At 48.3% G+C, this 11,975-nt stretch overlaps 1 protein-coding gene across 6 annotated transcripts; it reads left to right on the top strand.

Annotated features, from left to right (window-relative positions):
- Window positions 1–156: 156 nt before the first annotated feature.
- On the top strand, window positions 157–11,652 carry LOC135109545 (uncharacterized). 6 transcript variants are annotated; one of them, XM_064020947.1, is made up of 7 exons: window positions 157–294; window positions 2,208–2,307; window positions 5,961–6,126; window positions 6,449–7,216; window positions 7,561–7,743; window positions 9,418–9,597; window positions 10,714–11,652. In XM_064020947.1, exons 3-7 carry the CDS (start codon window positions 6,124–6,126, stop codon window positions 11,224–11,226), a joined length of 1,647 nt encoding a protein of 548 aa, XP_063877017.1. In that variant the 5' UTR covers window positions 157–294; window positions 2,208–2,307; window positions 5,961–6,123; the 3' UTR covers window positions 11,227–11,652. The 6 variants fall into 6 exon arrangements, with proteins under 6 accessions (XP_063877017.1, XP_063877014.1, XP_063877013.1 ...); XM_064020944.1 differs by lacking the exons at window positions 157–294; window positions 2,208–2,307 and adding an exon at window positions 5,309–5,730; XM_064020943.1 differs by lacking the exons at window positions 157–294; window positions 2,208–2,307 and adding an exon at window positions 5,309–5,754.
- The last annotated feature ends 323 nt before the right edge of the window (window positions 11,653–11,975 follow it).

Below are 11,975 nucleotides of genomic sequence, written 5' to 3'. Positions count from 1 at the left end.
ATCTGTGTTCTCTTCTGTTTTTCATCACATTTCATCCCTTCCCTTCTCCCTCGTAGCCTCTCATCCTCTCACCACCCCTTCATGCCCTCAGGTACTGTGCGAGAGGGTGGAGGGGAGCCTGAATGCATAAGAGGTACTCACTGGTATCAGGATGAACTCCCCTACAGGCATCCCAGAGTGTGGAGCTGATGCCCTTCGGTTCACTCTGTGCTCCACCAACTTCAAGAGTCACTGTGGCATAGATAGATGAACGTGTATGACTGTGGTGCTTCAAGTCTTGTGTGGAGTTACCAGGTTGGTGTATGGATGAATAGATGGAGTAGAGATAAGATTTTAGTGAGTGCTCTTGTAAGGTTAGGGTAGGAGCGCTTCTCGTCTCCGTCAAGGGCTAAGGTGTTGTGTGTTGAGTGAGTTTGAATATATTTGTAGGAGATAATATTTTAGTGGTTCTCTTCCCCAACAAGGGTTAACGCATTGAAAGAGTGTTGTGGGTGAGAGTAACGGTGAAAGTTGTGTGCCTTGTCTTGGTATATGTAAGAGATAAGCTATAATAAGTGTATTTGTAAGGTTAAGGTAGTAGTGCTTCTCTTCCCCAACAAAGGTTAAGGTGTTGAAAGAGTGTTGTGAGTGTGAGGTGGGTGTGAAAGCTGTGTGCCTTGCCTTGCTATGCGTTTGTACATCTCTTATAACACTTCCCTGCCTGATCAGCTGTGTTTCCATCTTTGCCCTTGTGGTGTGTGTGTGTGTGTGTGTGTGTGTGTGTGTGTGTGTGTGTGTTATATATAAAATGTAAATAAATAACTACATTTCTACTCTACTGATGGGAGAAACACGCTTCTAAAAGGCTCTATTCGAAGTGGCACAGGTTTTTAAGGATGTTTTTTATGGTTTTAGTGACAAATTAACATTCCTACATTACTAACAGGAGAAACACTCACGAAAACCTCTGCTAATCATCTTTGTGGCCTTTGGAATCAATCGTGAGAGAGAGAGAGAGAGAGAGAGAGAGAGAGAGAGAGAGAGAGAGAGAGAGAGAGAGAGAGAGAGAGAGAGAGAGAGAGAGATGGGAGAAAAGACACACACACACACACACACACACACACACACACACACACACACACACACAAGAGGACATGGAAGAAAATTAAAAATAATCACTTGCAGAAGGGGCATAAAGAAGTTTAGCTTCCTTCATAGAAGCATAGCGGCATGGAATGGACTGGAAGGGGAAGTGGTGTGTGCTACAAATATTCATGACTTTAAGGAAAAGTTGGATAAAAACAGTTATGGAGACGGGACAGTACGAGCTTAGCTCCTCTCCCCCATGTCACAACTAGGTAAATACAACTAGGTAAACACACACACACACACAGACCTTAGCTAACAATTTCACACATTCCTCCTTCTGCCCACTGAGTGGGTGTGTATCTGCATGTGGGTGGTTGTGTCACCTGACTGCAATCCTCAAGAGGTGTGTGTGTGTGTGTGTGTGTGTGTGTGTGTGTGTGTGTGTGTGTCTCTCTCTCTCTCTCTCTCTCTCTCTCTCTCTCTCTCTCTCTCTCTCTCTCTCTCTCTCTCTCTCTCTCTCTCTCTCTCTCTCTCTCTCTCTCGAGTGAAATAGTTATCCAAACAGCCTATTAAAGAGAGAGAGAGAGAGAGAGAGAGAGAGAGAGAGAGAGAGAGAGAGAGAGAGAGAGAGAGAGAGAGAGAGAGAGAGAGAGATGAAGGGGAGGGAAGGCCCATAGCCAAAAGGTGTGAATGGATTTACTTGATCCCCTTCCTTTGAATGAACTGCCGCCCTTCGTATGGAAACTTTTACTTGTTAAGTTAATCCACCAAAGATTAGAAGATGTGGAAGGTTGAGTGGAAAAGACCTGCCCTGGGTCCATCATTTTTGTGAGTGACTTTTACCAGAGACGAGGGTGTGAAAAAATTAGTTATCCATCTTGTCCTACCACATCTTTCCTGACTCCCAGACCATCATGAAGCATTTCTTTTCTTTCACAGCCATGTCTATGCACTATACTGGCTAGAAATTGCACAATCTGCTTCTTTAATTGTTTCCTTTCTTGAATGTGCATATAAATGTTTTCAGCTGTGCATTCCATGCTGTGTAATGTTGTAGTGAATGGTTAAATTCTAGACTAAGTTGTGAGTCAAACATGTATCAAGCAGCAGGAGTATTGATGTGTGCGTTTTCCCTGCAGGTGGTAACATGGAGAGCAAGTGGAAGAAACCTTGGGGGACTTCCATGACTCAGGAACAAGCACACCTCACTGGGAGCCTTGTGACTGACAGGTGGTTCAGGTGAATACTGTATTTTGTTGGCACAATTGAGAATTCTCTGTCCAAAATTCCAAAATCTGAAAGTTTCTAATTGTCATGTCATGTAACAGATGGAAAATCCCACAAAGTGGTGGAAAGGTTTGCACTGCAAAAGAAAAGAAAAAAAAAAGAAAGAAATGATGAATTGTAAAGCCCACAGACCAAAGCTCTGATGCTTGACTTACTGCAATGGGAGGCACCAAAAACTGGCAAGTTGTCATCACACACATACTCTGAAGATGTGATGCTCAGTTTTTTAATCTGACTGTGTGCTGAGCGCATAACAGAGGTGATAGTGTCTGACATGGAGGCATACATCTCTCGCTCTTATTCTCGGCCTAAACCTTCCAAACCTTGGTTTAACACGACCTGTTCTTGTGCTATACATGATAGAAAAGTGGCTTACACAAGTCATTTGAGCCTTTCATCACCAAAATCTCATGCACTTTATATTTTTGCCCAAAGTCATGCCAAGTCTTTTCTCCAACTAGCCAAAAACTCCTTCATTAATAGAAAGTGTCAAAATCTTTCAAGATCTAACTACCCTCATGACTTCTGGCAACTAGCCAAAAACATCTCCAATAACTTTGCTTCTTTTTTCTCTCCTTTATTTCAATCAAATGGCACCACTGCTATCACATCAATCTCTAAAGCCGAACTCCTTGCTCAGACCTTTGCTAAAAAGTCTAACTTGGATGATTCAGGGCTCGTTCCTCTCTCTCTCCTCCACCCTCCTCCTCCTCCTCCTCCTCCTCCTACTACTACTACTACTACTACTACTACTACTACTACTACTACTACTACTACCTATTAAAATTCTTTGCAGTGATGTTTTCCTTACTACTACTACTACTACTACTACTACTACCTATTAAAATTCTTCGCAATAATGTTTTCCATGCCCTCACTGGCCTAAACCCTCGGAAGGCTTATGGACCTGATGGAGTCCCTCCTATTGTTCTCAAAAACTGCGCCTCTGTGCTTGCACCTTGCCTAGTCAAACTCAACTCTGTCTGTTAACATCTACCTTTCCTTCTTGCTGGAAGTTTGCCTACATTCAGCCTGTTCCTAAAATGTGTGACTGTTCTAATCCCTCAAACTATGTCTTCTTGTTTTAATTTCCTGCCTATCTAAAGTTTTTGAATCTATCTTCAACAGAAAGATTCTTAAACATCTATCACTTCACAACCTTATATCTGATCACCAGTATGTATGGGTTCTGTCAAGGCTGCTCTACTGGTGATCTGGCTTTCCTTACTGAGTCTTGATCATCCTCTTTTAGAGATTTTGGTGAAACTTTTGCTGTTGCCTTAGACATATCAAAAACGTTTGATAGAGTGATACAAAGCTTTGATTTCCAAACTACCCTCCTACGGTTTCTATCCCTCTCTCTGTAACTTCATCTCAAGTTTCCTTTTTGACCGTTCTATTGCTACTGTGGTAGACGGTTACTGTTCTTCTCCTAAATCTATTAACAGTGGTGTTCCTCAGGGTTCTGTCCTGTTACCCACTCTCTTATTATTCATCAATGACCTTTTAAACCAAACTTCTTGTCCTATCCACTCCTATGCTGATGATACAACCCTGCACTTTTCCACATCTTTTTGTAGATGTCAAAACCCCTCAGGAAGCAAACAGCTCATGCAGGGAAACCACAGAATGCCTAACTTCTGATCTGAAGAAGAATGAAACAAGAATGAAGAAATGAAGAAGGAAATATAAAAATAGAAAGAATGAATGAGGGAAGAAGATGATAAACACGACAGCAGGTAGCAAGAAGGTATCACCACCCTGATAGAGAAGAGGCGAGACGTGGCCACCGAGAAGAACAACAAGGTGCGGTGAGTCATCACAACACTAACAGGGCCGGAGATTAGCACAAGATTACAAGAAGAGGTACTCAGGATGCCATCAATGAATTAGTATACGAGGGAAGCAGAGGTCACCAGGAGCAGATGATGTGGACAACACGGACAGCCGGCACACCATAGGAACCGCCGCCTTCTTGTTCCTGATTAGAAGATGCGATTACCAAAGCTACTCAGGAATGAATCTTATTGAAAGTTAAGAGAAAATAAACTGTCTGATCGAAGTATGGGAAGAAAAATAGAGTTACTTGAAAGTGGACCTTGCGGAAAGTATAGGAAAATGAACCATATGATCAAAGTTTGAGAAAATGAATATACCTACTTGAAAATTAACCTTATTGAACGTTACAGGAAAATGAACCGTATGATCGAATTACTGGAAAATAAATGTTATAGCAACGGGAGCCTTGTTGGGACAAAAGGTCGCTATAACATCACGTGTATATTACAAGGTGTAGGAGACGGGAATAGACAGAAGCAGACAGAGAGACAAGCTACACCAGAGAGGGTCAAGATGGGCAAGGTCCCTGTCACAGTGCCAGTAAGTAGAACCAGATAGTTGTAATGCAATCACAGTAAAATGTTGGTGTTATATTTTGACAGAGAGGGATTGGGTGGTGTGGGGTGTGTTCCTCATTGAATATTACCTGCCAGGTTTGTGTAGGATGTGATTTATCATTGAGTATTAAATATGTGAAGTGATTTGAATCGGAAGTGTAATGTGAAGTGTTCCAGATATTTAATAAAATTTATTTGAAGAGAGATGAAACTATTTTCGTATTTTTTTCGTTGTTGTCGTAAGTCGTATATGATCGTCTGAGTGTAAATATATGTAAATAACACAAATTAGGTAAAAATTATAGAAACTTAAAGCGTTCCCTTGAACCCACAAAAGCCAGTCTTATAGATTAAGGACTCACCAACACCGTGCAAAGTAGAAACACGACATTACAACGTGGCGGCGCCAGTGACAGTGATATGTGTTGCATCACTCATAACAGACAGGACAGTATCTCATCAATAAGAGGACCACACCTCGGTGAGGAACATTTGTCCCATCACGGATCTGAGAGGTAATTGTTATTCAAATGTTAAGGAAAGAATACTTCTATAGAGCGGAATAAAAGTAATGTTTGTGTTGTTCACGTTGATGGTCGGTCAGTTCAGCAGTGACATGAAAGTCAGCTGCCAGACAAGGCGGGAGTTGCTTCGGGTATCAGTGTGGCAGCTTTTCCCCGACATGAGGGGCGATTAAAATTATCAGATACTGCGATTCTTCCAGTGGCCACCTCCCCAGCTCCCCGCCGCCAGTGGTGTGATACAAGTAGTAATCTTATCACTCTTGTCTTGACTCGCCTGTGGAGTGTTGGCGGTGGAGTGAACACGTAGTACCTCTGGCAGCATCACCTGGCGGCGCTGGTAACGCGGAGAAACATAGGTGTTGAAGCTGCTCTTCATCCACCCATGCTGCCCCTCTCACCGCATCAAATTTTCTCAATACTAATTCCTTTGGATCTTCATTAATGCGTCTACCCCCGTGAGTGAGCCACATGAAGCACACGTCAGCATCACCACCCTTGGCTTGACACGCTCCCACAGCAACAAGGTGCATGCTGGCGTGTCTGCCAGAGCCTTACAGCGACCTGTTGCCCCCACACGGCTTCCATTGCTATAAGATTTATTTGCCATTACTTTAGTTTATTTTACTATAACTTTAAGGGAGCTTATGTTTTGACTAACTGGTTAATTGCATCTCCATCCAATCAGGAGCAAGGAGGCGGAGTGTGACGCGCGTTGTGGCACCAACACAGAGGCAGGCAGCCTGAAGCAAGGGCAGTAACACAGAGGCAGGCAGCCTGAAGGAAGGCCAGCAACACAGAGGCAGGCAGCCTGAAGGAAGGCCAGCAACACAGAGGCAGGAGTTTGAGCCATGGTGAGTGTTGTCCTCAGCAGTATTGGAATTATATATATATATATATATATATATATATATATATATATATATATATATATATATATATATATATATATATATATATATATATATATATATATATATATATATATATATATATATATACATACATATTAAATGAATGGTTGTGAATGAGGGGGAAAACATGAAGGTTAGGGGTTAATGGTGGAGGAAAGATTGACAGTAGCAGCAGCAGCAGCAGCAGCAGCATGAGGTGTTTTATGTGGAGAGCGTGCCGAGCTGGGTGGAGTGAGTCCCTCACGCCGCCTCTTTGTTGCAGGATGACAACGTGGAGGAGTGTCCAGTGTGCCTCACCACCTTTGACGACACCCTCAGGCGGCCACGCAACCTGCCCTGTGGCCATACAGTGTGCTCGCCGTGCATTGACGGACTGAAGCAGCAGGGTGCCATCACGTGCCCCACCTGCCGGGCGAGTCACGCCGTGCCCGAGGCGGGCCAGTTCCCCATCTCCTATATTACAGAGGGCCTTATCAGGAGACTGAGAAGACTGGCCTCTCTGCCAGCCGAGCCAGGGAAGCAGGCAGCCCCACCAGTGACACGGCCTGCACCAAAGGCGACAACGGGATTCAGCAGGAAGGCACAGTCCCTGCTGCAGGAGCAAGAAGTGAAGGTCCTGGCTGCCATCCGCTCCTGCCAGGAGGAGCAGAGCCAGCTGGCCGAGTATCTGACAACCCTCGGTGGCTGGAGCAGTCGCCAGCAGCGGCTGCAAGACGAGCCGCAGACTCTGGTGGACCAGAGCAAGAGTGCCCAGGAGGCGGTGCACCGCGAGGAGTCCCGGGTAGAGGGCAGGCAGGAGGAGGTGCGGCAGAAGGAGCAGCAGCTGCACGCCGCGCTACAGTCGCTGCGCACGGCCGCAACACGGCAGGAAGCTTACGAGGTCATTGAGGACACAGACCTTCTGGTGGAGAAGGACAGTCAGACAGAGGGGTGTCTGGGAGTGTTTCCCAACGTCCACGCCGTCACCACCGTCACCAGGGTGGGTGTGGCCTCACACTTGTTGTGCTTGCAGGTCACTCCTCTGGCCACGGTCAGTGAGTGAGTGAGTTTATTGAGCACACCTCAAGCTGTGCATACAACACTCACATACAACACAGTGTTTGTAGTCCCAAACATGTGCTTTACTCCACAACAATGTTAAAACATTAAACTCCAAGTAGCGCGTCAACACTTCATCAGTCACTTGTTGAGTTACACAGTGGTACACAGTATTAAACTAATTACAAACACTTACTTCAAACCACCATTATTAACACTCCTGCCTAGATCATTTACCTCAGGCCACGCCTCCACCACACGTCCCTCCATTTGCACAGTACCCTACACACACACACACACACACACACACCGCCTCACTGCCGCGCTGTGTTTCAGGTGGCAGAGGCATCGCGCGCAGCCCTGCAGGCCGCCACCGCTGCCGCTGCTGCCACACAGGCAGCCCTGAAGGCAGCGGGCACTGCTGCTGCAGCCTCGGGGGACTCCAGCCTCCCAGCAGCCTGGGCCGAGGCCTCCTCCATCGCGGATAGGCTGCAGGCCCTGCTGGCGCCGCCCCTGACGGTGAGTGTGGCAGGCCTCGAGTGTCACTGCTGCCCGGCGCTGCTCTTGCTGCGCGGCTCACGGCTCTTTCTCTCTCCTTGTTGCTCTCTCTTTCCGCAGCCCTCTCTCTCTCTCTCTCTCTCTCTCTCTCTCTCTCTCTCTCTCTCTCTCTCTCTCTCTCTCCTGCCAGTGTGGGGTGATGTGCTAAGACGGGTTTGCAGGGGCTGTTTTTCCAGCCGGCTGGTCAGCCGAAAGCCTTCACACGGTGGAGAGCAGCCGCTGGCCCGCTGGCCCGCTGCATCACAACGAAAACAATCAAGATGGAATCGTCCTCCAACGAGCTGGCTGCTATGGCTGTGGTTTTGCTGTGCTTGAAGAGAAAGCAAAGGAAGAAATGAGTGTGGAGTTGTTCATGGTGTATATAGTATGGCAGGCTGTGGTACTGTGGTGCTGTGGTACACACGTGCTGGGGCGGTGGCTGCCTCAGTGCCTGGTGTATATAGCCTGGCAGGCTGTGGTGCTGTGGTGCTGTGGTGCTGTGGTACACACGTGCTGGGCCACTGGCTGCCTCAGTGCCTGGTGTATATAGCCTGGCAGGCTGTGGTGCTGTGGTGCTGTGGTGCTGTGGTACACACGTGCTGGGCCGCTGGCTGCCTCAGTGCCTGGTGTATATACCCTGGCAGGCTGTGGTGCTGTGGTGCTGTGGTGCTGTGGTACACACGTGCTGGGCCGCTGGCTGCCTCAGTGCCTGGTGTATATAGCCTGGCAGGCTGTGGTGCTGTGGTGCTGTCGTACACACGTGCTGGGGCGGTGGCTGCCTCAGTGCCTGGTGTATATAGCCTGGCAGGTTGTGGTGCTGTGGTGCTGTGGTACACACGTGCTGGGCCGCTGGCTGCCTCAGTGCCTGGTGTATATAGCCTGGCAGGCTGTGGTGCTGTGGTGCTGTGGTACACACGTGCTGGGGCGGTGGCTGCCTCAGTGCCTGGTGTATATAGCCTGGCAGGCTGTGGTGCTGTGGTGCTGTGGTACACACGTGCTGGGCCGCTGGCTGCCTCAGTGCCTGGTGTATATAGCCTGGCAGGCTGTGGTGCTGTGGTGCTGTGGTGCTGTGGTACACACGTGCTGGGCCGCTGGCTGCCTCAGTGCCTGGTGTATATAGCCTGGTAGGCTGTGGTGCTGTGGTGCTGTGGTAGACTCGTGCTGGGGCGCTGGCTGTCTCACTGACCACATAAACAAACATAAAGTTCCTCATCTGTTTTCCACAATTTTTATAAATGAATGTAAATATTTTATTTATTTATTGTACATAATGGCAGACAGTCAATGGTTATTACTAAAACACTTGCCAACAACATTCCTCCTATTTTCAATTTTATATTGAGAGTTGCTCTCATTTGACCCGGGAAAAATGGAGGCAAGGCGGCCCACACACCGGCTTCCTGGCTGCTCCGGCAATTCAGCAAATCGCGGCTGCATTTCGTTCCCGGCTGCACGATCCCGGCTAAAAGCAGCCGTGAATTGCCTCATGTAAAACCCCCTTTACACTGAGTAGGCTGCTCAAGGCCTAAAGGTTTGCTGCTGCTGCTGCTGCTGCTGCTGCTGCTGCTGTTGCTGCTGCTGCTGCCTTTTGAAATGTACATCTTGTATCCCTTCTCCAAACTGCCAGCCTGGCTTACTGCCTCCTCCTCCCTGCAGGCCGAGGACCTGCACAGCCTAACACAGCGTGCCAGGGGCCTGGTGGAGGCCGGCCTTGTCTTCGCCGTCCACGACGTGAAGGGACAGACTCGGCACGCAAGGATCAGCCTTGAAGACGGCAGCCTTTACCTCCACTCCCTGCAGGCCCAGGTCCTGCCGAACTTCATCGCCACCCTGCAGGTGGGTCAGGGCGTCGCGCCCCGCCCTGGTGCCACCACCGCGTGGCTGGAGGGAAGGGGACTGCCCGTCACAACACTCACGCACCCGTTCTCACCCTTACCCTCCCTCACCTGGTCCACCACACCCTGCCCCTCCGCCAGCCACTGTCCCTCCCTCCCTCCCTCCCCGCAGGCCCACACTTCCTGCCCTGCCCCTCCGCCAGCCACTGTCCCTCCCTCCCTCCCTCCTTGCAGGCCCACACTCCCTGCCCTGCCTCTCTGCCAGGCACTGTCCCTCCCTCCCTCCCTCCCTCCCTCCCTGCAGGCCCAAACCCTCCCCACACTCCCCGCCCTGCTCCTCCGCCAGACAGTGTCCTTCCCTCCTTCCCTCCCTGCAGGCCCTCACCCTCCCCACACTCCCCGCCCTGCCCCTCCGCCAGCCACTGTCCCTCACTCCCTCCCTCCCTCCCTCCCTCCTCCCTGGAGGCCCACACCCTCCCGACACTCCCCGCCCTGCCCCTCCGCCAGGCAGTGTCCCTCCCTCCTCCCTGGCGGTGGGGGCTGTCACAGCAGCACCGTGAGGGCTGCACCGCTGCCCTCCCTCCCCCTCACTGGTGCCCCTGGCGGTGTGGCAGGCGGGTCTTGTCCTCCTCCTCACAGTGCCAGTACTCATTACAAGGGAATCATCATCTCAAACACCACCAATAATCAGAGTAATAGTGTCATCACAGAAAAAAGGTCATTGTTGTCATTATTCATGTTAGTATTATTATCATTACTATTATTATTGTTACTGTCAACAGTGATATGGAGATGGTGATAATGATGGTGACCACGACAGCCATGGTGACGATGACACTAATAGTTATGACAGTAATGAGAACACTATCAATACTCATAAACGTTTAAAAAATAAGAATACTTCTGATGCTGCTACTGATGATGATGATGATGATGAAAATTGTAATACCTAGAACTGTAATAATGATAACACTGCTACTAATAAAAAAAATAATGATAGTAATAATAATAATAATAATAATAATAATAATAATAACAACAATAATAATAATACTTCTATTACTACTATCAACAACAACAACAACAACAACAACAACAACAACAACATGTGTTCCAGATGGGGAAGGTGGTGCCGGCCGCCCCCCCCTGCGAAGTGTTCCTGGACCTGGCGTGGCCCGGCAGCGCGGCGCGGCGGGTGGTGGTGAGTCTACCCCAGGACACCCCCAGGGGCCGGCAGTTCATGCTGCTGTGCTCGGGCCAGCGGGGCGCCTGCTACGCCAACACCAGGCTGTTTAACGTGATGCGTGAGGGACAGCCGGGGGAGTGTGTGGTGGGAGGAGACTACCAGACAGGTGATGGGAGGGGAGGAGCCGCCCTGCTGCCTCACCTTGACCAGGGTGAGTACTGGCAGTCAGGCAAGGCGGGGGCTGTGTGGTGGTGGCGGTGGCGTGGTGACCCTGCCCGTGGTGCTCAGTTCAGCATCACCACCCGGGGCGTGCAGCGTGGTAGTATTTGGTGTGGTGTCTTTGGCCAGGTGGTGCGGGGCCTGGAGGTGGTGCAGGAGGCAGCCCAGCACCGCCCCGTTACTGAGGTGACTGTGGTGCAGTGTGGCGTGGTGCTGTCAAGATAGTGCTGCACCACACCACACACCACACACCACCACACCACACCATTGCCAATATTATTTTTTTTTTTTAAGAGGAAAGAAGCAAACACACACACACACACACACACACACACACACACACACACACACACACACACACACACACACACACACACGGACACACAGACAGACAGACAGATAGACAGACACATACAGACAGACACACACACAAAGTTCAGCGTGCATGTCGTGGTGCTGGCAGTGTGTTGTGATGGTGGCGGTTGTTGGTGTAAATACTGGCGGCAGGACACACCACTTCACACATTGGTCCTTCACTAACAACACAAATAAAGTTTTCCTCAGCAAACACTTCTGTCACCAGTGTTCACATCACTGGTCCACACTGTCTCATCTTGCTTCTCCTCAATAACATTATTGTACAAACACAAATCTTGCCTTTCATTTTCCCTCAAGTGGAAGTGAAAGGCCGCGCTGCACCCTCAGTTACACTTGTGCTCCTCTTCTTACCATTACCATTATTGTTACTCTTATTATTATTATTATTATTATTATTATTATTATTATTATTATTATTATTATTATTGTTGTTGTTGTTGGTGTTGTTGTTGTTGTTGTTGTTGTTGTTGTTGTTGTTGTTGTTGTTGTTGTTATTATTATTATTATTATTATTATTATTATTATTATTATTATTATTATTATTATTATTATGTTCTTATTACAAATAGTTTCTTTATTATTATTATTATTATTAT

The sequence above is a fragment of the Scylla paramamosain genome, chromosome 19 (assembly GCF_035594125.1).
Source record: "Scylla paramamosain isolate STU-SP2022 chromosome 19, ASM3559412v1, whole genome shotgun sequence".
Taxonomy (NCBI): Eukaryota; Metazoa; Arthropoda; class Malacostraca; order Decapoda; family Portunidae; genus Scylla; species Scylla paramamosain.
Note: the sequence above shows the minus strand (reverse complement) of the source record. Positions and strands in the feature narration are given on the sequence as shown.